The sequence below is a fragment of the Fusarium keratoplasticum genome, chromosome 6 (genome assembly GCF_025433545.1).
Source record: "Fusarium keratoplasticum isolate Fu6.1 chromosome 6, whole genome shotgun sequence".
NCBI classification, from domain to species: domain Eukaryota; kingdom Fungi; phylum Ascomycota; class Sordariomycetes; order Hypocreales; family Nectriaceae; genus Fusarium; species Fusarium keratoplasticum.
Window position 1 is genome coordinate 1,744,198 of NC_070534.1, and position 24,977 is coordinate 1,769,174.

Sequence of the window (24,977 nt, forward strand, 5' to 3'; positions counted from 1 at the left end):
CTCACATTTGCGTTGACAACACTCTCTTGAACCAACTTACCTTACAATCATTCCAAGGCAACTAGGAGTATTCTGGGAATACGACAGCCAGTGTTTTTCATCAACAAAAGCAGAATCTGTTTCAGTCAACAACTACAACTATCAAAATGAAGGTTTCTTCCTCCGTCGTTATCCTGGCTGCCGCCCTCGGCGTCTCTGCCCACCCCAGCGGTCACGCTCACCAGCGCGCCCACGGTCGCCGTGACTTTGTCGTCGCCAACAAGCCCGTCACCGTCACCGAGTACGCCACCCAGGTCGTCGGCCAGGCTGCCCCTACCGCCCCCGCCCAGGTGAACCAGGCCGCCTACGAGGCCCCCGCTTCAAGCAAGGAGGCTGCTGCTCCCGCTACCTCCTCCGCCGCTGAGTCCGGCTCCGACTCTGGTGCTGGCTACAAGGAGTTCTGCGGCGGCAAGAAGTCCAAGCGTGCCACCGTTGAGCAGATCGCCTACAAGGGCAACACCGGTACCTCTGACGACTACGGCTGCAACATCATGGCCGTCGACTCTTCGGTTGCCGACGAGTACAAGTACACCGCCACTTTCAAGAACGCCGGTTCCAAGGCCCAGCAGTGCGTCTGCTTCAACAAGATTGGCCCTGATGGTGGTATCAACGGCTTCTGGAAGGGCAACCAGGCCATCACCTTCAACCTCGCCGGCAAGGGCTCCCAGGTCATCGCCTTTGACGAGAACTCCCAGGGTGGTTGCGCCTGCGGCGTCGGCTCCGTCCCCACCACCGCCATCGGCCAGTTCGCCTCCACCTGGCTCGAGTTTGACTTTGGCAACGAGTCCAACAAGAAGTGGTCCGGTGCTGATGCTTCCTGCCTCGTCTCCGCCGCCGAGAACCTCGACATTCCCGGTCTCCAGGTCTGCGGCCACGGCACCTGCTCCACCATCTACCCCGGTGGCACTGGTGAGAACGCCTACCTCGGTGGCATGGAGGACCTCGACGGCATCGGCCTCAACCTCCCCGCCGGCAAGGCCCGCCTCACTGTCACCGTCGCCTATTCTAAGTAAGCTCCTCCTTGAGGGGATGCTTGTTTTTGAATCGTTTCAATTTTTGGCATAGAGCTGGGGTACACTTGTCTTTCCATCAATACCTGGTGTTAACGGTTGCGCTACTGTGTCTTTGGATGACTTTACTAGTCGATATTAGAGAGAGGCGGACGTCATCAATTGGGCCGCTCCCAAAGGTCACCTGGATACTGGATTTGGGATCTTGTTTATTAAAACCTTCTACCTTATATATTCATAGTGCTTATGATATATATGCTTCGATTCTCATGTGCCCTTCTACTCGTGAACTACTTGACTCCCGTTGATTTGAAGTTGCATGAACCTTTGTTTCATAGGATTCCAGAGGATCGAATCCTTAGACGATGTCAGCACATGTGCCGAAGGATGGACCAACACGATTCCCGTAAGAAACAATCCATCCCGAATCCTGCTGAGTTCACAGGCAGTTCTTGGCCAAGTTCTCAGAACCTTAATCCAACGATGTCTGCCAAGAGAAACATGAACACAGTAAGATGAGTTGGGTCACGTCACACACGATTTCACATGCACACACACAGGATTATTCAGCCCTTGCGTCTTTTTTTCACCGATTCTTTCTTTTACATGTACCTTCCATTTTTCGCCATGACGGAGCAATGACAGGCAGGTCTCGTTGGCGATAGGCTGTCGTAGGTCCACGAAGGTTTTTTTACCCTGTGGACTAATGCAGGTTCAACTTGTTTCAGGGTCGGTGCACGCGTTTGGTGGGGGGGATGGTGGACTTGCCTTGCATTAAACACATGTGCGGGATTTGTGTCTTTTTGATGGGCTACATGAGATTTTGACTGTGTTGGTGAGAGTTCTGGCTATCAGTTTATAGTGTAACCTTCGGGATGTGTGGTTGGAAAAAAGAGACTTTGGATCAAGCTTTGGTTGAAACGACGCCTTCTAACCGGGAGCTTATCACCGTTGGCAAAAAGTCATCTACCGTTTACCACGAACGTTGAAGCAAAGAGTTTATCAGGTTAAGCTTTTTCCAATCAGAGCCCGTTCCGCCCTGACTCGGTTCCTGGATCGGCGCAACTTGTGCCTGGCAGATCACCGCTCTCCACGTGGCGTAAGCTGAGAGCGCTCTTTTTTTCATCAACCCTACAGATAAACCCAGTCACCGGGTCTGTTTTGCCACGCACACAGTGTGGCCTGTTTGAGTGACACGTCTATTCTCTCATCTTCTAGCGTCAAGAGAAAGTCTCGTGCTGCATGAATTTTGTGTTTTTTTCATTGTGGAAGGTCTGTGGAGATGTCGGGCTCCGATGGTGGTGTGGGGGAGGGGATCGTGAGTCAAGCAATTGCCGGAGCGGTGGAGGCCATCAAAGTGTTTGCATCTGAGAAAGGTCTTTGCTTGATGATTATGGTCAAGAGGAACTTGTGGGTTATTGTTGTATCGTTGTGTTGCATGCAGTGAGTGACTAGCATACACGAACACACCATCTCAGAGAAGCAGACACCATCACTATTCCTGGAGGGTTTGAACCTGTGCAAGTTTCTTCTCGACGACCTCGCTTAAACTGACAGGACCACTTACCGGCTTCCGGTGGCCGATCAGACGAGGGTACAAGCCAAGTCTGCTGGGCGAGATGCTAGTGGCAGACCGGGCGACACGTCAAAGGCCCGGTGCGATGCGACCTGTTGAGGCGATGACCAAGCACGACTCAGCAGGACATCAACTGGAGAATCCCGAGGCGAGAAACTGGAGCTTGACTGGGCTGCTTGGATGGAGCGACTGTCGAGCTGCAAGTCGAGCCAGTCTTGTGCGTTCTAGGTGTTTCACGATAGATAGGCTACTTAAGGCTCGAACTTTGTGTTGTTGAGCCGTTCTACTGCAGCTCTTGTCCGTGGATTTAGCCGTCATGGTACAGCGGCCATGTTAGTTACCCTGAACACATGGCCTTTGAAAGGTGAATTCATATCACATTCTGAAGGAGGCATTGCTGTGGCGATTACCAGGCCTCTCTAATAGGTAGATTAAGCCATATGATGAAAAACGGATTAGATAGAGGTTTTGATGAATGAGAAATATACCCAAGTCGTCAACTGGTAGGTTCTGGTGTTTTTTGCAGTGGTGATACTAGTCGTCACTTGGACGCGGAAATATTCCACTTCCGCGCAACCTGCCACTCACCCAATCCTGCAGCTTACACCAACAACCATCATTGCACATCAGACAGAAGCCAATCGCCATACGCCCGAGACATCATCCTCTCCACCCAGTAGTGGCCATGGGAATATCGAGTTCTAAATCGCGGAAGAGGGGCCCCTCATCGAGCGCCATCTCGGCTAATAACTCGCGAGGGGCGTCCGTTGCTGCGATTGAGCTGTCCAGTGCGCTCCACGAGACTCTCAGCGAGGTTGACTTGGAGGGTAAGCCGGATCCATTGTATAGAATAGAATGCCGCTAAGTTCCCTGTCTGATAGGGAGTTTAAGTGGCCAGTTCAAGCAGCTGCTTCAACGGCTGGACCAGGAGGCTTCCAAGTACACTAACTCCAGGGTTAGTGATGATGGCGCATCAACAGACTGGGACTGGTGAGGAACCATCTTGAAGTTCGAAAAGTATCGGCCTCTAAGATCTCTCGCAGTTCTCAGGCTGAGGCGCAGCTTGTATCCGCAGCGTGGAAGTGCGCTCGGGGGGCCTACGACCTCGAAAGCACCATCGAGGACACAGCTTACTGCACATTTCGAAAAGATCACGTTCTAAAGCACTCACTTACAGGGACCGTAAAGGCTCTCAAGTCAACTGTGGTTGAGCCAGTGGCCAAGTCAAGTCATGGCGACCATCTGTTGCCTGCCCTTGTTATCGCTGTTCGGGGCAGCGCAAGCAAGATGGACCACATTGTAAACGCCAACTCTCGGCCTCAGGTTACGGAAAAGTTCATTGTAAGGCTTCTATTCAGGAGACGAGCGGAAATCTTGTATGATGTGCCCTGCCTGACTTCTGCAGACTTCCGATTTCCTAGATGAGCCGGATCCCACGGCCCATTCCGGATTTCTTAATAGTGCTTGGGCTCTCGACGAGATAGTATCCGAGAGGATAGAAACCTACATCGAGAATGCCAAGAACAACAATGGGCAGAAGCCCCATGTACTCTTTACTGGCCACTCTGCGGGCGGGGCGGTCGCAGCTCTCTTCTACCTCCGATACATCTCAGACAAAGCATTTGGTGAGTTGAAGAACAAATAGATCCCTGGAACCTGTGCTTACAAGCCAAGATGAATCAGCAAAGTTCTCTTGCGTTACGTTTGGCGCACCCCCCTGTGTGAGCGCGCCTGCTAACCTGTCCCGGTATCGTTGTACTGGAGCAACACTGTGTCTCAACATCATAAACGAGTTCGATGTGGTCAGCCGCGCGGATAAGCCTTATATTCTGTCACTGGTTGAATTGTCTAGAGCCATGCTACGAACAGCGCCACACCCGCCTACTCCGAACACAAACGAGACTCCTCTCGAGACCGGTCGCGGGATTACCTCCAAGGACGACATGGACCCTTTATCCCCCATCTCTACCCAGCCAACGGGATTGGAAAAGAAACTCATCAACACGGCCACTAATGTTTGGAATCTTCCTGAGCCCTCCTATCACCATGTCGGCCCAAGAATTGTGTTTGTGATGCGGTTACATGAGGGCGAGATGGGTCTAAGGGCGGTTCAAGTACCATCCACAGAATTCCAAACCCTTCTATTCTGCCGCACAGCTGTCCATGGTAAGGCACGGTACGGAGAGAGAGTTGAGATGCTAGAAAGTGGGCGGTTTGATGGTCGAGCCGGATGGGATGATAAGCTATAGAATAAACTGAATGTTCTATGAAGGACGAAGAGGAAGATTGACAAAGTTCTTCCGCCTGGCAATCTCCACGGCTCGATAGTAGTCAACGTCTCCCTGCACCTTGCCGGTGATATTGCTGGCAAATTGGAAAGACCCTGTCTCGAACAGGTTACCGTCCTTGTCTGCATCTTGTATAGCTGAAGCGATGGCCTGGCACTCCCAGCAGAGACAGACAGAGTACTCGTCTCCAAAATGAATCCGGTAGAGGCTCTCTGTGTCAGACATGCCGTTTCTCAACGTTGACTTTCCGATCTTGTCGTCGTGGTTGATGAAGCGGCCGCATCGCGACTCCATGGTCGCATTGTAGCCCGCTGCTGAGAGTTGGTTTGAATGCCACACGAGGTCAATATCGAGGCTTGGCACGAGCATCTTGCCGGGATACAACTGAAACAGCTCGAGGAAGTTTTCATATCGCTCAACCGCCCTGTTCATAGTCCCTCCAAGCCCCGGACTCCGGATCCAGAGGTGTGCGTGCATCTTGTCGACAAAGACGCTCTGCCGCTTAACGTTGGCGATTAGAGACTTGGCCAGCTTGCTCTGGTCTTTAGGTTTCGTGAGGCTTAGGATTCCGGTGGTGTTTTTGTCACTCGAGACTCCGGAACGCATGGTGAAGCCGATGGGCTTGCCTAGGTTGACGAGATACTGATGGAGGTTTGGATCAATGCCGTCTTTGTTCCTGAGCCAGTCCTCATTGTCTTTGGGCAATTGATAGAACCAGGCTCTGTATCTGGGGCCCTGAGAGTCGATTGCTTCATGCTACGCGGATGTCAGTGAGTAGATGATCTGGGTTGAGTTTCTGTCAACTTACAATTCGTGTCCAGGGGAATGAGACTCTGGGAAGCTGAGTCAAGGACTCAGCTCGACAGTAGTTGATGTAGTCAGAAGGGTTGAGCAGAAAAGCATGCCAGACCATGAGAACATCTACACTTCAGATTAGCATGACCATTCTGTATAAGAGTGCGCAAGACAAACCCAAGGGAGGCAGCCATGGAAGACGAATCTCCAACTTCTGATCATCATTGCCCTCTGTCGCAGCTATCTCTTTGTCAATCACCTCAGCCCAGGTGACGAATCTATCAGCGGCAAAGTCGAGATACCGCAGCCACTTTTTCTCTCGCCTCGCCTCCCACCCCTCAACCTTGACCGTGACCTCCTGGTTGACGTGCTTCTTCAGTGTCTTCATGTACTTGCGGCGATAAATAGTCTTGGTTGGGGCCTTGATCCCGAAGATGCCGTCGAGGGCCTCGCACTCGATGATCCTGATCTTGAGGGCATGGAATGACTCTAGAAGCTCCAAATGGACCGCGCATTGAGCTGCTGTTGGTAGTTCGTCCTTCAGACCGTCGTCAAGGCCATTGAAATAGGCCGGGTCTGGGATCACGGGGTTGCCGACGGGGGTTGAGGCGTAACGATAGTTGGTTGCTGTCCTTTCGTGCCGTGAAGCGCACTTTAGGTGAAGAAGCCTTGTGTGGTAGTTGACAACGTGCGACATTGTTGCGAAGAGGGTCTCGTGATGCTTGAGGGCATAGATAAGTTCAACGACTTTGACTGTTCATCAGCCAGATTGCCAGGAAGTTGGATTTGACGGTCGCATATATTCGGCTCAAAGATGGCAGCTCGTCAGACTATGAAACAAACAAGTTGCGAGATAACGGCCGAGGCAGAAACGGCTGAGTGGTGATATCCGGCCTGGTGTTGAAGGCTCATGACAGGGGGCCCATGCCGGTACTTTCGTGCGCAGCCAATTATTGTGATAGGCCAGGTACCCCTCGACGACTAGGTTTAAGCACCGCCGCAGTTGTGGAGAGGCGATCGACAAGTGCTTTGCCCGACGATAGTGGCATCATGTTTCTGCATTCCGCGTTTGTCGTGGGCCGGATATCTCGGCCTCATAACGAGGCTAAGGATGTTAGCCTTGCCTCAATAAGTCGCGCGGCCATTGACGGTGATTCTTTGGTGAGAATCAGTAAAATATCGCCTTCAATTAGCACAAGGCAAACTCCGATAGTAAAACGAATAGACGTCTCAGCGACGTCTGTGCTGGTTGTCCCGCCATCGTGTAAGTCTTGGCAACGAGGGAATTACGGGTAATAACCTCAAACCCACATCCCGGCTGAGTCTGCCTCGCCCGAGCGGAAATACCTATCAAGATGCGGAATATATCTCCAAAGCCTGTTGCCTTGAGACTCATTAGGACCCTTGTCGTGGCGCAGCAGAGGCAGTCCGTGAGGCTCGCGATACTGGGTCCCCACGGTCGAGGGTCGAGATGATCAGTGCTCGATGCGTCTAGGTTAATTTCAAGACGGTTATCTATGAAAAGGACTCAATGTGAACAACAACATCTCTCTGTAGATACCCTCCCGAGTTCCGCAAACTGAACAATGTCGCGACTTAAGAAGGTTCTGCCTATACTCTCCTCTCATACCTCCTCCATCACTTTGGCACCCGACCTGGCATGGTCACCCGTCGGGACTCATGATCTCCTCGCAGAGCTTGAGAGTCTATACTGGGAAGGCGTCAAAGCCGAGCTTGAAAACATAGTCCGGACCCTCAAAGCATGGCAGCAGCCCGAGTGCTCCGACGTCTCGGTCAGCGACGAGGACGACACCCATATCCACGGTTTCGACACGTTCCTTGATCAGGTCAGCCAGGAGGCTCGGGCCTTTGCTAAACGATATGGTTAGTGAGAGCTGCATGAGATAGATATATGCTAACATGGCATAGGAAACCTGAGAGAGAATCAGCTTCGAGGGAAGATTGCCGGTCCCCTTGACCGTGCCCCATCGGATAGGGCTGTCTTTATGGATGTGGTAGAGAACCAGTTTGCGGAATATGCGAGCAGCAAGATCAGGTCTGCTGTCAGAAAATCAATCAAGAGTATGATTTCTCTTGCTTTTTTACACATGATTGGCTAACGTTTTTCTTAGGCGTGCCCAAACTCAAGGGGATGGAGCAGAGGGCTTGGGTTCTCCTCCAGGCTGCTGGTGTGTCCATACTATGATCTGCGGCAATAAGGACAATAACTGATAAGGTCTTCTAGGTTTCCTGGATATGGAAAAGCTGGTCGAACATCGCCCACCGCTTGATGATGTTGGGTTCTGGAAGAGGCCAGCCATTCCCCAACGTGAGCAGTATCTGACTCCCATTGCTTACAAGTTGAGTCACTAACATGCACCTTTTAGTGGCCTTGCACGGATTCAATAAAGACTGGAGACCCAGCTTTCAGTCACTTCGCTGTAAGAGGCAAGGCTGCAACGGCATTATCCGCGGGAGCATGTTTGTCTGCCAGGACAAGAGCGAGCCCAGCGTCGTCTGCGAGGAATGCTACCGTAGTCATTACTACGGGAAGGAGAACTACACCAAAACTTACAAGCACTGCGTCTTGACCGAGTCTATCACGCCCGAGATAAGCAGAGACATGTGCCATTGCGAAGGAGTGCCTCACGAAGACGACAAAGGGCAACCCTTGAGTCTCTTCCCAGTCCCCAAGAAGGCATTCCATTTGAAACATACTATCCCACCCTGTAACCTCGTTGACTTGGGGGATCAGGTTGCTCTGGCCAAGTACCAGGGTCTGCAGACAGCCCTGGGGGGCAAAGAAAAGGTAGAGAAGCAACGGAGAGAGTTGACCAAGGTCGAACTGCCCAACGGCAAAAAGTCCAAGTCGGAGGAATTGAGAAAGATGCTCGGCCGTGGACGTGCCCAAAGCCGATCTGCCTCGTCGAGTACTACGAGTGTGGTGACTGAGCCGCAGGCTGACGAAGACATCCCTCTGCTCTTCAGGAGATACACGGAGAAGTACCCGTATGGGAATGTGCACATGGCTCTCCGCGTTGGCCCTCTTGTCATTGAGAATGGAGTTTCCCAGTAAGAAGACGTCCCTATCACGTCCATGAACAAGCTAACATTTGGACTGCAGTACTAAAGGAGGTGCTCTTGTGTCGGTTCGGGAGATGCCCATCTTCCACGAGCGTTTTCATCTACAGACGCTTCCCCAGAGAGACCTTGCCATCGATGGAGGTTCCGACCGTAGACTCTGGCAGCGCAAGCGGCATGTTAATGCCCCTAAGAGATACAAGGCCATGATGAAGCAGGTAGTGGGCGCCCCCTTCAGTGGTGTCCTTCCTCACGACGAAGAGCTTCAAGTTGTCAAGGACATCATCGCCGCGAGTCAACTGTCATTCGACGACCCCGGCCTCCCGACAGCAGATCAAATCCAGATCCTCTCTTCAGACATTCAGCCAGCCCTGGAGAAGCTCAAGGTACTTCTCGAGAGCAGGGTCAAGAAGTATCTCAGCAGCATCGCAGAGCGTCTCCTCGATAAGAACGTCGCTCTTGCTTGGAGCGCAACACATAACAACTGTCAGACGTTTTGTGATTCTCTCATCGACCAGAGCCTCTTCAAACCTCTGCTGAACGGTCCTGCTACGGGGCTTGACGCTGGAGCCTATCCTCTCTACAGCATGAGTTTCATGTGTCCGGACGAGGGCTACAGACAACGCGGCGTTCGCACAAAGTACGATGTCCCGTTTGGACTCACAGAGGAGTACCTCCTACGCTTCCACTTTGGGCGGCATGACGATGCCGACATAATCGACACTTACCAAGAGTACTGGTATGACTGGGGAGCATTTGGTGGGACTCTGTATAAATACCAGGACTTGTTCCCCTGGGACTGCACTGAGGCGTACGAGAGATATCCCACAAAGTGCGGTGGCTGTAACCTCGCCAAGCATGTCTGGGCATTCCCCTTTGACTCTTGGTCCATGGCCTCTCTTCACCTATCACGAGATCGTCACATGTATGCGCCTGCAACAACAGACAAGGACATGACGGCGGTGGGCGAAGGAGCTAGTACAAGCTCATGGATGAGGAATCGACTCACGGTCCTCTCTGCAACGTCGATCCTCAACCGAGCTGCTACGGCGATGGCTCGCACTCGTGAGCTCCAAAAGGCCACTGCATGGCTCCACGACAGTGAGTTGCGGCCGGACCTAGACCCGTCCCTGATACGCGTCAAGCTGGGAGGTATCCACCGAGCCCAGCCCTTCAGCCACCACTTCGAAGCCGGTACCTACAAGCACTTTTTCGTGGCTCCTTGGACAATACGGCCGAGACAAGAGCAGGTTGAGAATTACGAGAATCTGCGTGACCAACGAGCCGCCATGGCGGATGTCCCAGTGCGGGCCTTCAACTCTCGCTACCCACTGAGCACGACGCCTGAAGAGACGCCCTATAGGGGATTTGAGGGCTTCTGGGCGCTCGACGACCAAACAGGAGGGGAGTCCATGTGGAAATCGGACAACGGGAACGCCAAGTGCATCAAGGAAGAGGTATCATGTAAAAACGTGCCCATGGACGACGTCAAGCCTAATGATTGCTTCTCAGACTCGCACATCGCTCCGACAGGTGTCAAACCTCCCATCGTTACCTGCGGAGGAGGATGCGGAAGTTCCTCGCCCAGGGCGGCGGATTGTGCGAGCGCCGAGACCATCAAGGCTGCTGCTGCTGAGGAGGCGTCGTATAATCACTCGAGCAGCGGAGGTGGAGGAACGACTTCTAGCTGTGGAGGAGGAAGTTCGAGTTGTGGAGGGGGAGGGAGTTCAAGTTGTGGGGGTGGTAGTAGTTGCGGCGGTGGTTCAGGCTGGTAGATTAGACTTCATAAGGAGGCCAAGATATGAACATTCGTGTATTTTAAGCCATGGCGTGTCGTTTAACAGGGGATATATCAGCTTGAGATGCCCCTGACAGGCTGGTATAGTTGGTTAGTAGATTATCATGCTGACCGTGAGCTGGATGGCATCACCGATACCGGCGACGACTCTATCAGCCGTAATATTTCAACTGAAGCCATCCCCGAATACTCCGTATCATGATCTGGAATCACCTCTTGATAATCTCCCTCTTGCGTCACCCAAACCAAACGTCCTATCCTCCTTGTGAACCCCTTGCGACCCTATTTTTAGCGAGCCAATGCATGTCTTGTCCAGGTTGTGCAAATCTCCGAATGGGGTCCATTTTGTGCCCATAATAATTCCTGCGTATAGTGCAGGCAGGGATTGTTGCTCACTACATGCAGAGCATTTAATATTTAATCTGGGGAAAAGAAAAGAGGGAAAATTAATTTTGAATGAGAAAAAAAGACTCATAGTCGACTAATAAATGTTGAAGCATCCGGTATCAATAGTTTCCTCTCTCCTCCCCTGCAATATTCGTCACCCATGCTATATCATGGCATGGACGCGTCGGCTCGCTTGCTCACCCGCGGACGAAACCAAGAAAAAACAAGAATAAAATCACAAGGTTGCAATGCTATCGATATCCCAGACGATAGCTGGAAGGGGCCGTTCTGTCGTGCTGCCATGGCTTCGGGAACCCCTGCTGGCACGTTTCAAGCAGATGGAGTTTGTCCGTCTTGGGGTTAACAGGGTCCCCATCTCCTTTCACAGTCTAGGCGAGCCCTTTGAGGCTCCCCTAGGTGCAACCCCCCCTCCCCTGGGAGCAAGGAACACGACACTGACAAAACATCAAGTGCTTGTCAAGTCATGATTTGCCCCGGCCGTTCTCGGGAGGATGGGATGGGGAGGGGAAAGAAAGCCCATGAATGGTTGGTGGATTGGGTTGTGCGTGTGCGCGTTATGCGAACAAGGAAGTCCTTGATAATGAATGCCCTCTGTTCTCTCACACTCTCTCTGCGTTGTCCATCGCGATCCCTTCCTTTTTGCTTCTTTGCTTACATCGTCTCTCGTTTTCTTTCTTTCCTGTCCTTTCCCCTCCCCACGGTTTCCCAGCCCTGGCACTGGCTGAGTCCATTCTTTTGCCGTCGCCCTCCTCCTCTTCGACTGCAGGTGCCTCTTTGTGCAGATCAGGCTGGAGCCTGATTGATCTCCAACTTGTTCCCCTCCTCTTCTCTTCGATTATCTCTTACTACTACGATCCTGCTTGACATGGCGACTTAGCGCCGTGGACATCTTCCACGGTAGCCTCGACTCTCATCATCATGGTCTCGCCGCCAACTTGGCCGACGAACCGGGGACGAACAATACCACCTACTAAACATCTCCGAGAGGCTGCGCCGCAGCTATGGATCCAGAATCGAGAAAGAATGCTCACATCCCCCCTCCCATGATCCGACAGCCCGTCGACTCCTACCACCGACTCATCCGCGAGACCCACGGCGTCGAAGGCGGCCTGCCGGACCCGGGCCCGTCTAGCCTCCCCGGCAGGTCCAGGTCCGACTCGCGCCGCTTCATTGCCTCGCGCCCAGATTCCGGCGCCGACTCCCAGTTTGGGAACGGAAACGTCGCATCCTTCTTCGACTCGGAGCGCCTGGCTAGCTCCTCGGCGCAATACAACAGAAGCAGCTATGCGTCGCCGACAGGGAGCAGGACGGTACGATGGCCGTTTCTTGGGAGTATTAGATCGCGGGCGAGTCGATCCTTTCCCTCTTCGCCGCAGGCCGAGTCGCCAACTGGACCCGTCGAGATACAACTTCCCTGGCGTCCCTTTTTTCTTTATCGACGGGTTCTTCTTCTTTTCGCAATTGTCTTTGTCGCCCTCATCGCAGGAATACAAGCTTCACTTCAGCTTTCGGAACGAAACGATGGCCTCCGGGAGGTCGACGACGTGTCGAGGTACTTGTGGCAGTATGGAACAACTCTGGTATTCATCCTGGTTGCTGCTTTCTGGACCAGGGTCGAGTATCAGGCCTCTGCTGCCATGCCGTGGATCAGCCTGTTGAATAACCAAGTCGAAGTCGACAAGTCTCTGATGCTGGATTACGTCTCCCTGTTTGAACCCATGGCCATTGTCAAGGCTCTGCGCAACAAGGACTGGCTAGTCGCTAGCCCTGTTCTCGTCGGATTGCTCTTCAAAGTTGTCGTGATATTCTCTACGGCCTTTATCACGCCCAGAGTCGTCACCGTTGCTAGCCACGAATCGTCAATAACTGTGCAAGCCGCCTTTTCCGATAGTCTTGACGGGCTTCAAGATGTATCATCGTTGCCATACTTCGTCATGGCATCTCTACAGACAGACAATGCAACTTACCCCAACGGAGTGTCGCCTCGGGCAGCTTACACCCCATTTGTTAGCAACAGGACCCAATTTGTTGAAATCAGAGCAGTTGTGGATGGCTTCATCGGAGGCCTTGAATGCAGCCAGGCCGAACTAACTTTGGACTCGCTGCGATTTTCGGGGGGAACCTCTGTTCAGCTCAACATGACAGTATCCGAGAACGACTGCTCCTTGAACCAAACCCTCACGAGTGCACGATTCGCGAGCACAGACAACGAAGACCTCCCGAGAACATTTTTGGCTTTTCAGGCTGGCAGCTGTGGCAGGTCTACAGAAGATGATCAACAACGAATAGTGGTCCTAGCAGGCGTCCTCGACCTTGACATGGACAAGCTCAAGAAACAGTCCAAGTCGTCCAATGGACGAGTAGAGGGCAAGCTTTCGACTTCGGCTGCCTTTTCCTGCAAGCCAAACTACTCCATCACCCAGGTTCGAGTTTCAAAATCCCCTGAAGAGGTTCTCGCGACTACGCCTGTCCAAGGCGCAACGAACACGACACTCGACAAGGTACATCCGTGGGCCGTCGCTCAAGCTCTCTTTCAAACATTCAAAACCGACACGGTTACCGCAGCACGACTTTTTGCAGCCTCCAGCCGATCCTACGATAACGACGCCGTGTTGGTGGCTGATGAGGCCATGTCTGCGGCGCTTGCGATGAGGGCAAAGGAGGAAGGGGCTTTTCCAAAGTTGGAATCACTTACGGATGGCGACACTTTGAAACAACTGGCCGAGGACTTTTACACGCAGTACTCTGCTCTGGTGTCTCGATATGCTATGATGGAGCCGACGTCTAGTTCTACAACAGCAGTTGCCAGTTACGTTGAGCGGCGTCTTATTGTGCGAGCAGTTCCCGCGTACCTGATGACGGGATTTCTAGCAGTTTGCCTGCTCTTGACCCTGGCAATGATGTACCTGGCACCAAAGACTGGATTCCTTCCCCGAGACCCCAACACCATTGTTGGCTTGGCCTCGGTGGTTGCACACAGTCATCCATTCGTTGAGTGTCTTCGAGGCATGGGAGCTGCGAACAAAGCGGCGATCAAAGCGAGACTTGCAGGGTCATCCTACTCCAGCGGAGCTGAAGGCCATGAGAAGCTGGAAGACCCTAATCAGGGATTTTATCATATTTTTGGCGGCAAGGCGCCACCTCGGGGTACTGCCCTACGACGTTTCGATTCTTCAACGTGGCGACAACCCGTAACGATACATGGGCTCATTCGATTGCTGTACATTGTCATTCTCGCGAGCATCATAATTGGTTTCGAGGTGTCGTTGCGAGCGTCACAGCGATATGATGGACTTAGGACCATGGACAATGACGCTGCGTATCTGGCATGGACGGTTGTACCGGCTCTAGTGCTTCTCGTTGTGGCCATGTACATGATTACTTTGGAGTGGTGGACAAGACTACTCGCTCCGTTTTCCCACCTGGCACGAAAAGGAGACTTTGGTGAGACAGTTGGACTGAATCTTGCTGATGCGTTGAGACATGTTGCGTTCAGGAGGGCATGGAAGATCGGCGACTTTGGCGCCGTGACAGCCATATCTGGTGGTTTCATCGCCCTTCTCGTGGTTGTTGCATCTGCTCCTCTATTTGAGCCGATGCGCCTTGAACTCGACACAAGCCTTGCCCTTCGCACTGAGGACTACTTCGCCAACAGCCTGGCATCATCTCCAGATGATCCCATCTGCACCGACTGCACCAACGATACCACAACTGCGTCACTAATACTCGCAGGCAGGGCTCCGTATCCGCCTTTTACTTATGCCGACCTCAATTTTCCCAGCGTATCTCTCGGTGAAGAGGAGAACAGCAGTGATGATCTGAGGATCAGTGTCCGATTGACGGCAATCCGTCCAAACATGACATGCCGACTTTACCTGTCCGATGAGATATCCACCAACCTTACGCTCGAGTACAAGCTGGATGACAAGATCGTCAACCCTTTACGAATCGACCTGAAGGGTGAAACATGCCGTGGAGACACGGAGCGAGACAGCAGCAACGCCATCATTGGAACCACGAGAACTGCGCTGTCGACGCCGGTTCAGGAGATCAGCGAGGATTCCACCTTGTTTGGCGTTGGACTGAGAAAGACAAACTCAACACCACAATGCTCCGACTGGTTGTATGTCTGGGGACGGTTGGTTGATATGAACACCGACGACATGTCTGTTAGCAGCATCGGCGCTCTTGCCTGCAATGAAACCATTCAGGCACTTGATGCCGATGTTGCTCTTCATGGGCCTGAGCTGCACCTATACCCAGACACCCCTCCAGCCCTTGTCGAGAGGACAACTATAAACACGACCGTTGCTATCCCGAGACTGGACTATTCGTCTCTCGTCAACGTCTCCTCCAACGCCCTGTTTGACCCGTTCTTTGCCACTTTGAACGCCTCCTGGCTCGCCGTTCCAGAGAGCGCTCTCGGTGGCACATCTGCCAACGACGCAAGACAGGTTCAATCTGCCATCCTCCTCCAACACGGCATCATAAGGGCCCAATCCCTCAACCTGAAGAGTCGCCGTCGTCTCTCTCGAAGGGGCACATTCCCTTCGGCAGACGGACAGAACATCATCAGCGGTGTCGACCCCGATGCACCTGTTTCGCAGGCTGTTCCCATCATTAGCGGCTCGAAACTCTCGGAAAAGGTTAGGCTTCGCCAGGACCCGATTGCCACGCGTATTCTACAGGGTCTTGTAGGTGCGTTGCTTCTACTGCACATCATGTCCTGGATCTTGATCAGAAGACTTCGGCTTCCTCGGCCGCCGACCACAATCGCATCTACTGCCGCGCTGGTCGTCGATGGTAACATGTTGAAGCTACTACCTCGAGGTGCACAGTGGCAGCCCATGAATGAACTTGAAAATGCATTCGGCGACGAGGCGCAGTTTGAGCTGGGCTGGGACGGCGGACGAAGCAGACCGAGACGAGACAGACGCAAGAGAAAAGAAGAAGGCTTCTTTGGCATCCGAGCCACCGTGACGGAAGATCACATACCAGAAGAGCTAGAACTAAGGCCTATACCACCAAGACCCGACAGGCTCAGACCAATGGACAGGGTCGGAACCGTCAGCAGGGGGACGGCGGAGCTTGGGGCAGACAGCACCCAGAGGAAGTCGGTCCTGGTAGGAAAGGAGAGCCCGCCCACCTCGGGCTCCAAGGATAGTAACGGTGCGCAGCCCAGGAAGAAGAGGTCGCTCACGGCGTGGAGCGGACCCAAGGAGATGGTCAAGGTGTGGTGGGCTTCTGCACAATGAGGGTGCTCATTTTTTGGGATGACAATGAAGGGAAACGGAAAAGTATATAGAGGCATCTATTTGTAATAGAGTCGTAATATGAGGTATGAATCTTGCTAGTATATACTTTTTTCTACTATCGATAGTTTCAAGGCATTTGATCTGCGCATTCGCATTCAGTAAAGTTCAATGATTGTCAAGTTCACGGCCAGCCATCTGGCAAAAAGACAATATGGATGAAGCTATTCAGCCCTGGTCTTGGCACCAACCGTTGGCGTGGGATGGCGGTTCAACGTGCATTACCTAATCCTCAACCGTCGGGTCACTTCGGGCCGATCAAAAGCCCGAAGCTAGAAAAAAGACGTTGCAGGTAAGAAAAAAAATTGGATTGACCGACCAATTCAGGGCGAAGACGGGACGGATTGAGGTACCTGTGGTAAATTGTCTCAACAACAAAACCTCAGGAAGTCTTTGTCTTTTCTTTGCTGATAAGGACTTGGGGCCCTGGGCATCGGGGCTGGAAGAATTTGGTTGATGGATTATTTAATGTCATAATTGTATAGACATTGCAGTTCATCAGAACTCATGACACTGTCGAGCTTGCTTGGATGCTCTCAATCCCCCGGACTTCGCTGATGTCGCGCAATGATGCCCCGAGGCGCTCAAGAGGTAACATGATGGGAAGTCCCATTTTCGCAAGGAAGCTTTCACTCTGGCGGGGCAGGAACCCAAGTCCCGTGGGCTTACAGTGGCCCCTCCCCTAAATGCCTCGCAAAACGGCGCTGGCGATGCCCTAAAACTTCCTGAGCTCGCCTGTGTCGCTGCCCTCTCAACGGTGGGATCTGGGTCTCGCGGTGGCTGCAGGGGCCTTGCAGAGGCCACGGCGCTCCCGCGCTAGGACCCGAACGGGTTTAGCACGTCCCCAAAGCTTCAAAGTACCTCAGTCGTCGGAGCTCAACGCAACTGGGACTGGACGGGACGCAAAAAACTCCACGTCGAACCAACCCCAAGAATTTCCCATCCCGTCCCATCCTCTCTCCCTCTCCCTCTCACGCAAGAGCTTCATCTCTCTCCGCCCCGATATCCCACTCCTCTCGCCTCGTCCGTGGCCGTCCGTCACGAACCTCAATTCCCCTCAATTGCCCATCTTGGCTGGTGAGTGCTTTTTCCCCCGCGCCGCTCTCGCCTGCGTCAGTCCATATTCGCGCTCGTATGTCGCTCGCTAACATCCCTTCTCCGCCATCTAGAGAGACATTAATTCCCTCCCGACAATGCTCAGCGTCGCTCTCCGGAGGCGACTCCTCGCCCCTACCCACAATGCCCTGCGAACCGGCTTCGCTGCGCATGTCGTGCGACACTATGCCTCGTTCCCCGAGCACCAGGTCGTCAAGATGCCCGCTCTGTCGCCCACCATGCAGCATGGCAACATCGGATCCTGGCAGAAGAAGCCCGGTGACTCCATCGCCCCCGGCGACGTCCTGGTAGAGATCGAGACCGACAAGGCCCAGATGGACTTTGAGTTCCAGGAGGAGGGTGTTATTGCCAAGATCCTCAAGGAGTCTGGCGAGAAGGATGTTCCTGTTGGCAGCGTAAGTCGTCCATTTTTCTGTTCCCCCTCGGGCCACTTTTCGGGTCTCGGGGTATCTTGCTCCTGGCCCCGAGCATCCACCAATTTGTTGCATCATGGCACTAACTTGTCCTCTTTCTTCTCTATAGCCCATCGCCGTCCTTGTCGAGGAGGGTACCGATATCTCCGCCTTTGAGAAGTTCTCCATTGAGGATGCTGGTGGTGCCGCCGCCCCCGCTGCCCCCAAACAGGAGAAGACCGAGTCCAAGTCCGAGCCCTCGTCCACTCCCGCGTCTACTCCTGAGCCCGAGCAGTACACCTCTTCCGAGGGCCGACTCCAGACTGCTCTCGACCGTGAGCCCAACATGAGCGCCGCCGCCAAGCGACTCGCCCGCGAGAACGGCATCAGCATCGATGGCCTCAAGGGCACCGGTCAGGGTGGCAAGATCACCGAGGAGGATGTCAAGAAGGCCCTCAGCAGCCCCGTTGTCGCTGCTCCCGGTGCCACCTTTGAGGACATCCCCATCAGCGGCATGCGCAAGACCATTGCCAACCGCCTGGTCGAGTCCACCCAGACCAACCCTCACTTCTACGTCACCAGCTCCGTCTCGGTCAGCAAGCTGCTCAAGCTCCGCCAGGCTCTCAACAGCTCTGCCGACGGCAAGTACAAGCTGTCTGTCAACGACTTCCTCATCAAGGCCATGGCCGTTGCCAGCCGCAAGGTTCCCCAGGTCAACTCCAGCTGGCGCGAGGGCAACATCCGCCAGTTCAGCACCGTCGACGTCTCGGTCGCCGTCTCCACCCCCACTGGTCTCATCACCCCCATCGTCACCGGTGTTGAGGGCCGTGGCCTCGAGGCCATTTCCTCCAAGGTCAAGGAACTCGCCAAGAAGGCCCGCGACGGCAAGCTCAAGCCCGAGGAGTACCAGGGTGGTACCATCTCCATCTCCAACATGGGCATGAACCCCGCCGTTGACCACTTCACCGCCGTCATCAACCCTCCCCAGGCCGCCATCCTTGCCGTTGGCACCACCCGCAAGGTTGCTGTCCCCGCCCAGAACGAGGACGGCAGTGCCGGTGTCGAGTTTGACGACCAGATCAGCCTCACTGCCAGCTTCGACCACAAGGTCGTTGACGGTGCTGTCGGTGCTGAGTGGCTCCGCGAGCTCAAGAAGGTCCTCGAGAACCCCCTTGAGCTGCTTCTGTAAGGTCAAGGCAGTACAACAGACCTCTAGATGCTTAAGCAACGGGGAAGGATGATGGCCCAATGGGAAGCGAGGACATGTCTTTTTTATAGAATAGGAGGAGGATCGATCTCTGGCTGGACGGGCAGAGGAGCGGTAAGGAGTTCACCCGGGACACCTCAGGGGAAATCCTCGAGAGAGGTTCACGGTGGAGGCCGGTGAGACAAAACGATGGGGAGAGTCTATGAGGGAAACCCATGGAGATTCGTCGTTCTTCCCACGCCGCAGCGCTTGTGGAGGATTTTACGAGGCCGGAAAAGCCCGTGTACAATGACCCTTGACTACTTAATGCTATATCTTTTTACCTTCGGGGGGTGTTTTGGACAAAGAATCTATTGCATATGCCCTCATTCCTCAGGTTTCCTATTCAACATTTCGCCTTGCCTACCTTGTGAAGTTGAGATGACAAGACTATAGATGCTGATTTTACCGTGAGACTAACAGCTTTGTTCCACATTGAGACAACGGGCAGACAATCTGAGTCACAAAACCTCGTGTCCCTGGATTGCTGTCGATCTTGGCGTGCTCCGTATATCGGGCGTCTCGGTGAGCAAAACACCGTCCCGAACCGTCTCAAACCGTCACGATGGGAGATTCAACCCCGCAATCGGCAGTCTCCGCGCGATATGGACAGGGCTACTTAACTAGGTAGGTAGGCAGAGATGAATATATAAAGAGGCCAGGTTCTTAATGCTCGTCTTTTCATCATGCTATTTTACCGTGTTGCCAGAGCGTCTCGTCAGTTTAATAATCGTCAACAGTTGTACTTCTCAACAAGCGCAGCATCCCTCAAAATGAGCCTCTACGACGGCAAAGTCTTCGGCTCCGCCTCCAACACGTCCAACGGCGAGGTCGGCGCCGAGACACGCTTCCACTATCACCAAGACGGCAAGATTGTGTGGGCAGAATATTCGGGCGGCTCTATCGTCCGGGGTACACTGATCGCGACTGTCAAGGACGAGGATAACAGCTTGGATATGAGATATCAGCACGTCAACAAGGAGGGAGAGATCATGACGGGACAGTGCAAGTCGACGCCTGAGGTTCTGGCTGATGGACGGTTGAGGATGCATGAGAAGTGGAAGTGGACGAGTGGGGATAGGTCTGAGGGCGAGTCTGTGATTGAGGAGGTTAGGGAGTAATAGAAGGCAGTGCAAGGAGGTGAGTTTCTATCAGCCAAGTTGCCTTAAGTTGATTTTGTTGACTAACATGAAGGTAGGAAATGACCATATACCCATCATACACCGATGATTGAAGATTTGGAATAGCTGATCAATAAGGTCGATTAAACATTATCTTTTCATTCTATCTACTTATATGATATGAATAGGAGATCAAGATCTACATACACCACACCCACCCTCACTTACAGTCTAGACTTGCTGATCCGCATTTATCCTGTTGAAACTTACCAATTCATATACCTAAAGCCTTCTTTTGACGTCTATTTTAATCCTCCTCTGTTTATCTAGGTCCTCCCGAAAAGGCCCTTTGGCGATGCCCACTTAGCGGCGACAGCAACCAAAGCTCCAAACATGGTCATGGCACCAGCAAAGTAAGACACCTCCTCAAATCTATCATACTTGTCAACCATGGCACCGCTGACGGGGGGACCGATCAGAGCTGAGAACGAGGCCAGTGCCATGCCCACGCCCATGTAGGTGCCAATGTTTTTGGGATCATCTGTACAGAGAGTGACGGCCACGGAACCACCCGAGATGATAGCGCCTGAACAGAAGCCGAAAAAAGCCGCGAGGACGATGATGGAGGCGTTGGTCTCTGCCTCGGGCCAGCAAAAGACGATGATGCTCGTGGCCGCGGTAGCTGCGATGAGGGTGTTGATGCGTCCAAACTTGTCGCCGAGAATACCAGGAATTACTCGTCCAAAGATGGACGCCCCATTGATGATAGCCACCATGTAACTCGCCAGGCTTTCGCTCATGCCCTTGGTGATGGCATAAGTTGGCAGCAGGAACAGCGGCACATACATGCCAACCATACCAAAGAAGAGCGAGATGATGAGGAGCACATACATGGGCTGCCTGAACGAGCTCCAGAGGAAGAATCGAGTGCGTCTTGGGGGGAGCCTCGCACGAATACAGACGGCGGAAAAGGCCAGGATAGGAAGCATGACAAAGGCCGTGATGCGGACCGACCAGCCGAAACCCAGGTCCGTCTTTGTGAGCAGCTTGGATAGCACGATAGGGAAGACGACAGCTCCGAGCGAGGATCCGGCGATGGAGAGGCCCATGGCGGCGCCGCGGTTGGCATTGAACCACTGCGGCACGGCGGCGAGGGCTGGGAACATGAGGAGTCCGTTGGCGAGACCCGTTAGAACGCCTTGGGCGAGCATGAACTGCCAGTATTCTTTGCAGATGCTGGTCATCATGATTGCGAAGATGTATAGCACCGCAGCAGGACGGATGAGCTACAAGTGTTAGCAGACATCATCAGGTTCAGGGGGGGTTACACACCCAAGCACCAAAGCGGTCGAATAACGGTCCTCCTACAGCGCCGGTGGCAAAGATGAGGAAGCCCTGAATAGATCCGATCCAGGCAATATCGTCAGCACTCCTCTCAGGCATCTGGTTGAACATGTAGTAGGCCTGAAAGATGCCAAAGACGTTGGTGTATCCAAGAGTGCAAAAAAAGGCTCCTGCTGCGCCGATTGCAACAAGCCATGCTCGAAGTCCACCGTCAGGAAATTCACTCTCCTCTGTCTTTTCAAGTTTCTGATCTTCAGATCCTGGACAGGTGTCGTTCAGTGTGTCTGACGCATCATTATCTGGTGTTGCTGCTCCTGAGGGCTTGGAGTTGTCAGGGGCGGACATGTTGAAGACGTCAAAGATATTGGAAAACTGTGTCTTAATGAGCTTGATTGATAAAGATCGTGATCTCTGTGATAGAATCTAATCTCCATCGCCATGATTCCAGCTCCTTATATCGTGACATTTTTACCATGGTCTTTTCATGTCGCTATTCTCACTGGCCGGTGTATTCACCCGCCACAATAATAAACCGACATGAATTTCTCAGCAGCACTTCCACTGCAGCCACTGAAACAGCCTCATCAGAAACTAATCACGATAGCATGAGCAAATGGCGGATTTCGGCAAGGATTCGATTTCTCCAAAGAGTCACGTCCAGAGCCGGCGATTTATATCCTGCCCCTCGGTGAATTGGCATCTGGCCAATCACATCGGCTCGGCATAGCGCGGTGAATTGAAAAAGCCGAACATCGAGGAATGCGTCCTCCATCCTCGTCATCTCGAGGATGCTTGCGAGTTCTTCCTCGTCACCCCCCATGGCACGGCATTTTGCATACATACACCCTGGCTTTCCCATCTCTCGGCTGATTCTCCTGGCCTCTTTGTGAATTCACCGTTCTTGTTCTCGCTGATTTTAACGGCCGAGAGAGATATGGCGCCCTCCGACTCTCTGTCGCTTGCCCCTCACGGCATCTTTTTCAGCGAATCGTTACGAGAAGACGATGGAGGATCTGCTTCTTCTCAGCAGCAGGAGGTCTTTGCGTTTCCCGTGGGGGAGGCCTTCACCTCCGGAGATGCCTCCGGTGGGACCGCCGTGCCTCCGCCGCCCGCGCCGGCTGCCAAGCCCGAGAAGAAACGGCGACGGCCGGCACTCTCGTGTGAGCAGTGTCGCCGGAGGAAGATCCGGTGTGACCGGAGCCTTCCGTGTGTCAACTGTATCAAGGCAAAGATCTCACCGTGCACGTACGCTCCAACTCACATCCCGGCTTCACGGGCAAGGAGGACCACTGCGGGCCAAGCGGGGGGCGGAGACGTCCCGGCGAGGTCGGCCCCCGTCACCAGCACTCAAGGACACTCCCCTACGACCAATGCTCGACCGGGTAGGTCCCCTTCTAGTGTTCAGAGTTCAACAATGGGATCTGCCTCGGGGGCATCGACGGTGGATGCCCTGGCTGCGAGGGTACGAGAGCTTGAGCAGAAGCTCGCAGAGACTTGTCACATCACACACCCTGCTGAAGACAAGTTGGTTGAGTGTGAGCAGAGAGAAGAGGAGGAACCGGCACCGATGAAGGGAACTGTATCCAAAACGAGGTTCTTTGGCCAGAGCCATTGGATGAACGGTGCAGACATGGTAAGTTAAGCTCACTCTACCTTCATGAGCCTCACTAATATCTCATAGTTCCCCAATATCCTCAATGTTCTTCGCAATGCAGAAGTTCGAAAGGTAGAGCCCCACGCCATCTTTCTTAAATGCAAGACCCTTGCTCGCGCCATCAAGGCGCACCGGCTCAAGCCCATCTCATCAGACAACCTGGGCAAGACGATCCCTGAGCGTCGACTCGCCGACCAGCTTGTCGACGCCTACTTCCGCACCTTTGAGGGTGTCGTCCGTATTCTCCATGGGCCTACATTTAGAGCCGAGTGTGAACGGTACTGGCAGAATCCCGATGCTGCCAGCGAAGTGTTCGTCATGCAGCTCCAGCTTTGCATGGCCATCGGGGCAACCGTTTACGACGACATCTTTAGCCTCCACTCTGCCGCCATGCAGTGGGTACATGAGGTTCAGATCTGGCTCATGCTTCCTCCCGAGAAGAGCAGGATGACCATCGCCGGAATCCAGATCATGTGCATGCTGGTCATCGCCAAAGCGTGCTGTGCAGTTGGACAGGACCTCACATGGGTGTCAACGGGAGGCTTGATCAGGCAGGCCATGTACATGGGTCTTCACAGGGATCCGAAGCACCTTGGCAATATGTCTGTTTATCGCTCCGAGATGCGCCGTCGCCTGTGGGCAACTATTCTCGAGCTCAATCTGCAATCCTCCTACGATGCTGGGGGACCGCCACTTCTCTCCTCGAAGCATTACGACACGAAACTCCCTGCTAACCTCAACGACGACCAACTCAGCGATGAGCCAGACAGCAGCAGACAGCCTACCGGCAACCCGGAGGAGCTAACCGACATGTCGGTCCAGCTAGCATTGATCAAGTCTCAGCCCCTCCGTCTCGCTATCATCAAGCACGTCAACGAGTTCCGGTCCAAGGAGTCGTACCCAGAAACCCTACGTCTCAATTCTGAGCTGACAAAGGCCTGCCGCACCCTGACAGAGACTCTCGCCGCTCTTTCGCAAGCGCAGAGGCGCAGCTCGAGGGCCATATTCAACCAGTTCCACAGCGCCCTCATCCAGATGTTTACCTACCGCTGCTTCCTATCCCTTCACCAGCCCATGCTCGCCCGCTCCGCTGAGGATCCGACATATTACTACTCGCGCAAAGTTTCGCTCGACTCATCTCTCAAGCTCGCCCAGATCTGTGGTTTGGCGACACCTCGATACCCCGCTGCACCCCCTGGTGCGCTCGACCCGACGACGTGCTTCGACAGGCTCATCACCAACGGTTCAGGGGTCTTTCGTATTGTCCCCGTGCAGACACTCTTCTCCATTGCCCTCGAATTCATCAAGAAGAAGGAGGAGCAACGTGAGAGTCTGGGTGGGATACCTCCCATGGGCTGCAGCGAGCTTCGAACCGTTCTCACTGCTGCTCAAGAATGGTCGCAGCGGCGTCTGCGCTCAACTGAAACCAACATCAAGGGGTACTGCTTCATGACGGCAGGCATAGCCCTGGCCGAGGCCATAGAAGTGGGCATGTCGCAGGAGGAGATTGATCAGGTCGTCATCGACTCAGGCGCCAAGGCCAGCTTAAGAAGCTATGAGCTGCTCAAGGAGGTTGCGGAGCGTGAAGGCGTGCCCCTGGACGATAACGAAGAGGGGATGGTGCCTACTGAGGCATCGACGGTCGAAAGCATGGAGGGCATTATGGACATGCCGTTTGACTGGATGGGAGACTTGGAATGGGACACCATGGGTGGGTTCCCTTGGTCAAAGGGCGCTGTGGGTATGCCTCAACAGATGGACTCGGTCGATCCATCTGTTGTCTCGCAGTTTTAGGCC

General features: G+C 53.6%; 9 protein-coding genes across 9 annotated transcripts; 7 read left to right on the forward strand and 2 right to left on the reverse strand.

Moving 5' to 3' along the window:
* Window positions 1-146: 146 nt before the first annotated feature.
* Window positions 147-1,052, forward strand: NCS57_00850000 (uncharacterized protein; the record flags this gene model as incomplete). The annotated part of the gene is made up of 1 exon (XM_053058312.1): window positions 147-1,052. One exon carries the CDS (start codon window positions 147-149, stop codon window positions 1,050-1,052), a length of 906 nt encoding a protein of 301 aa, XP_052912143.1.
* Window positions 1,053-3,310: 2,258 nt separating this feature from the next.
* NCS57_00850100 (Lipase-3 domain-containing protein) lies at window positions 3,311-4,270 on the forward strand (the record flags this gene model as incomplete). Its single annotated transcript, XM_053058313.1, has 4 exons — window positions 3,311-3,452; window positions 3,507-3,615; window positions 3,669-3,966; window positions 4,031-4,270. The coding sequence occupies 4 exons, from the start codon at window positions 3,311-3,313 to the stop codon at window positions 4,268-4,270; spliced, it is 789 nt and encodes a 262-aa protein (XP_052912144.1).
* Window positions 4,271-4,889: 619 nt separating this feature from the next.
* On the reverse strand, window positions 4,890-6,405 carry NCS57_00850200 (uncharacterized protein; the record flags this gene model as incomplete). Its single annotated transcript, XM_053058314.1, has 3 exons — window positions 4,890-5,669; window positions 5,722-5,834; window positions 5,886-6,405. 3 exons carry the CDS (start codon window positions 6,403-6,405, stop codon window positions 4,890-4,892), a joined length of 1,413 nt encoding a protein of 470 aa, XP_052912145.1.
* Window positions 6,406-7,294: 889 nt separating this feature from the next.
* NCS57_00850300 (uncharacterized protein) lies at window positions 7,295-10,564 on the forward strand (the record flags this gene model as incomplete). The annotated part of the gene is made up of 6 exons (XM_053058315.1): window positions 7,295-7,592; window positions 7,638-7,790; window positions 7,841-7,897; window positions 7,954-8,037; window positions 8,096-8,780; window positions 8,833-10,564. 6 exons carry the CDS (start codon window positions 7,295-7,297, stop codon window positions 10,562-10,564), a joined length of 3,009 nt encoding a protein of 1,002 aa, XP_052912146.1.
* Window positions 10,565-11,996: 1,432 nt separating this feature from the next.
* Window positions 11,997-16,250, forward strand: NCS57_00850400 (uncharacterized protein; the record flags this gene model as incomplete). Its single annotated transcript, XM_053058316.1, has 1 exon — window positions 11,997-16,250. The coding sequence occupies one exon, from the start codon at window positions 11,997-11,999 to the stop codon at window positions 16,248-16,250; it is 4,254 nt and encodes a 1,417-aa protein (XP_052912147.1).
* A 1,002-nt stretch (window positions 16,251-17,252) lies between these two features.
* NCS57_00850500 (Acetyltransferase component of pyruvate dehydrogenase complex) lies at window positions 17,253-19,004 on the forward strand (the record flags this gene model as incomplete). The annotated part of the gene is made up of 2 exons (XM_053058317.1): window positions 17,253-17,818; window positions 17,946-19,004. The coding sequence occupies exons 1-2, from the start codon at window positions 17,501-17,503 to the stop codon at window positions 19,002-19,004; spliced, it is 1,377 nt and encodes a 458-aa protein (XP_052912148.1). The 5' UTR covers window positions 17,253-17,500.
* Window positions 19,005-19,747: 743 nt separating this feature from the next.
* NCS57_00850600 (uncharacterized protein) lies at window positions 19,748-20,182 on the forward strand (the record flags this gene model as incomplete). The annotated part of the gene is made up of 1 exon (XM_053058318.1): window positions 19,748-20,182. One exon carries the CDS (start codon window positions 19,748-19,750, stop codon window positions 20,180-20,182), a length of 435 nt encoding a protein of 144 aa, XP_052912149.1.
* Window positions 20,183-20,508: 326 nt separating this feature from the next.
* Window positions 20,509-21,871, reverse strand: NCS57_00850700 (MFS domain-containing protein; the record flags this gene model as incomplete). The annotated part of the gene is made up of 2 exons (XM_053058319.1): window positions 20,509-21,468; window positions 21,515-21,871. The coding sequence occupies 2 exons, from the start codon at window positions 21,869-21,871 to the stop codon at window positions 20,509-20,511; spliced, it is 1,317 nt and encodes a 438-aa protein (XP_052912150.1).
* A 433-nt stretch (window positions 21,872-22,304) lies between these two features.
* Window positions 22,305-24,974, forward strand: NCS57_00850800 (Zn(2)-C6 fungal-type domain-containing protein; the record flags this gene model as incomplete). The annotated part of the gene is made up of 2 exons (XM_053058320.1): window positions 22,305-23,159; window positions 23,208-24,974. Exons 1-2 carry the CDS (start codon window positions 22,461-22,463, stop codon window positions 24,972-24,974), a joined length of 2,466 nt encoding a protein of 821 aa, XP_052912151.1. The 5' UTR covers window positions 22,305-22,460.
* Window positions 24,975-24,977: the final 3 nt, after the last annotated feature.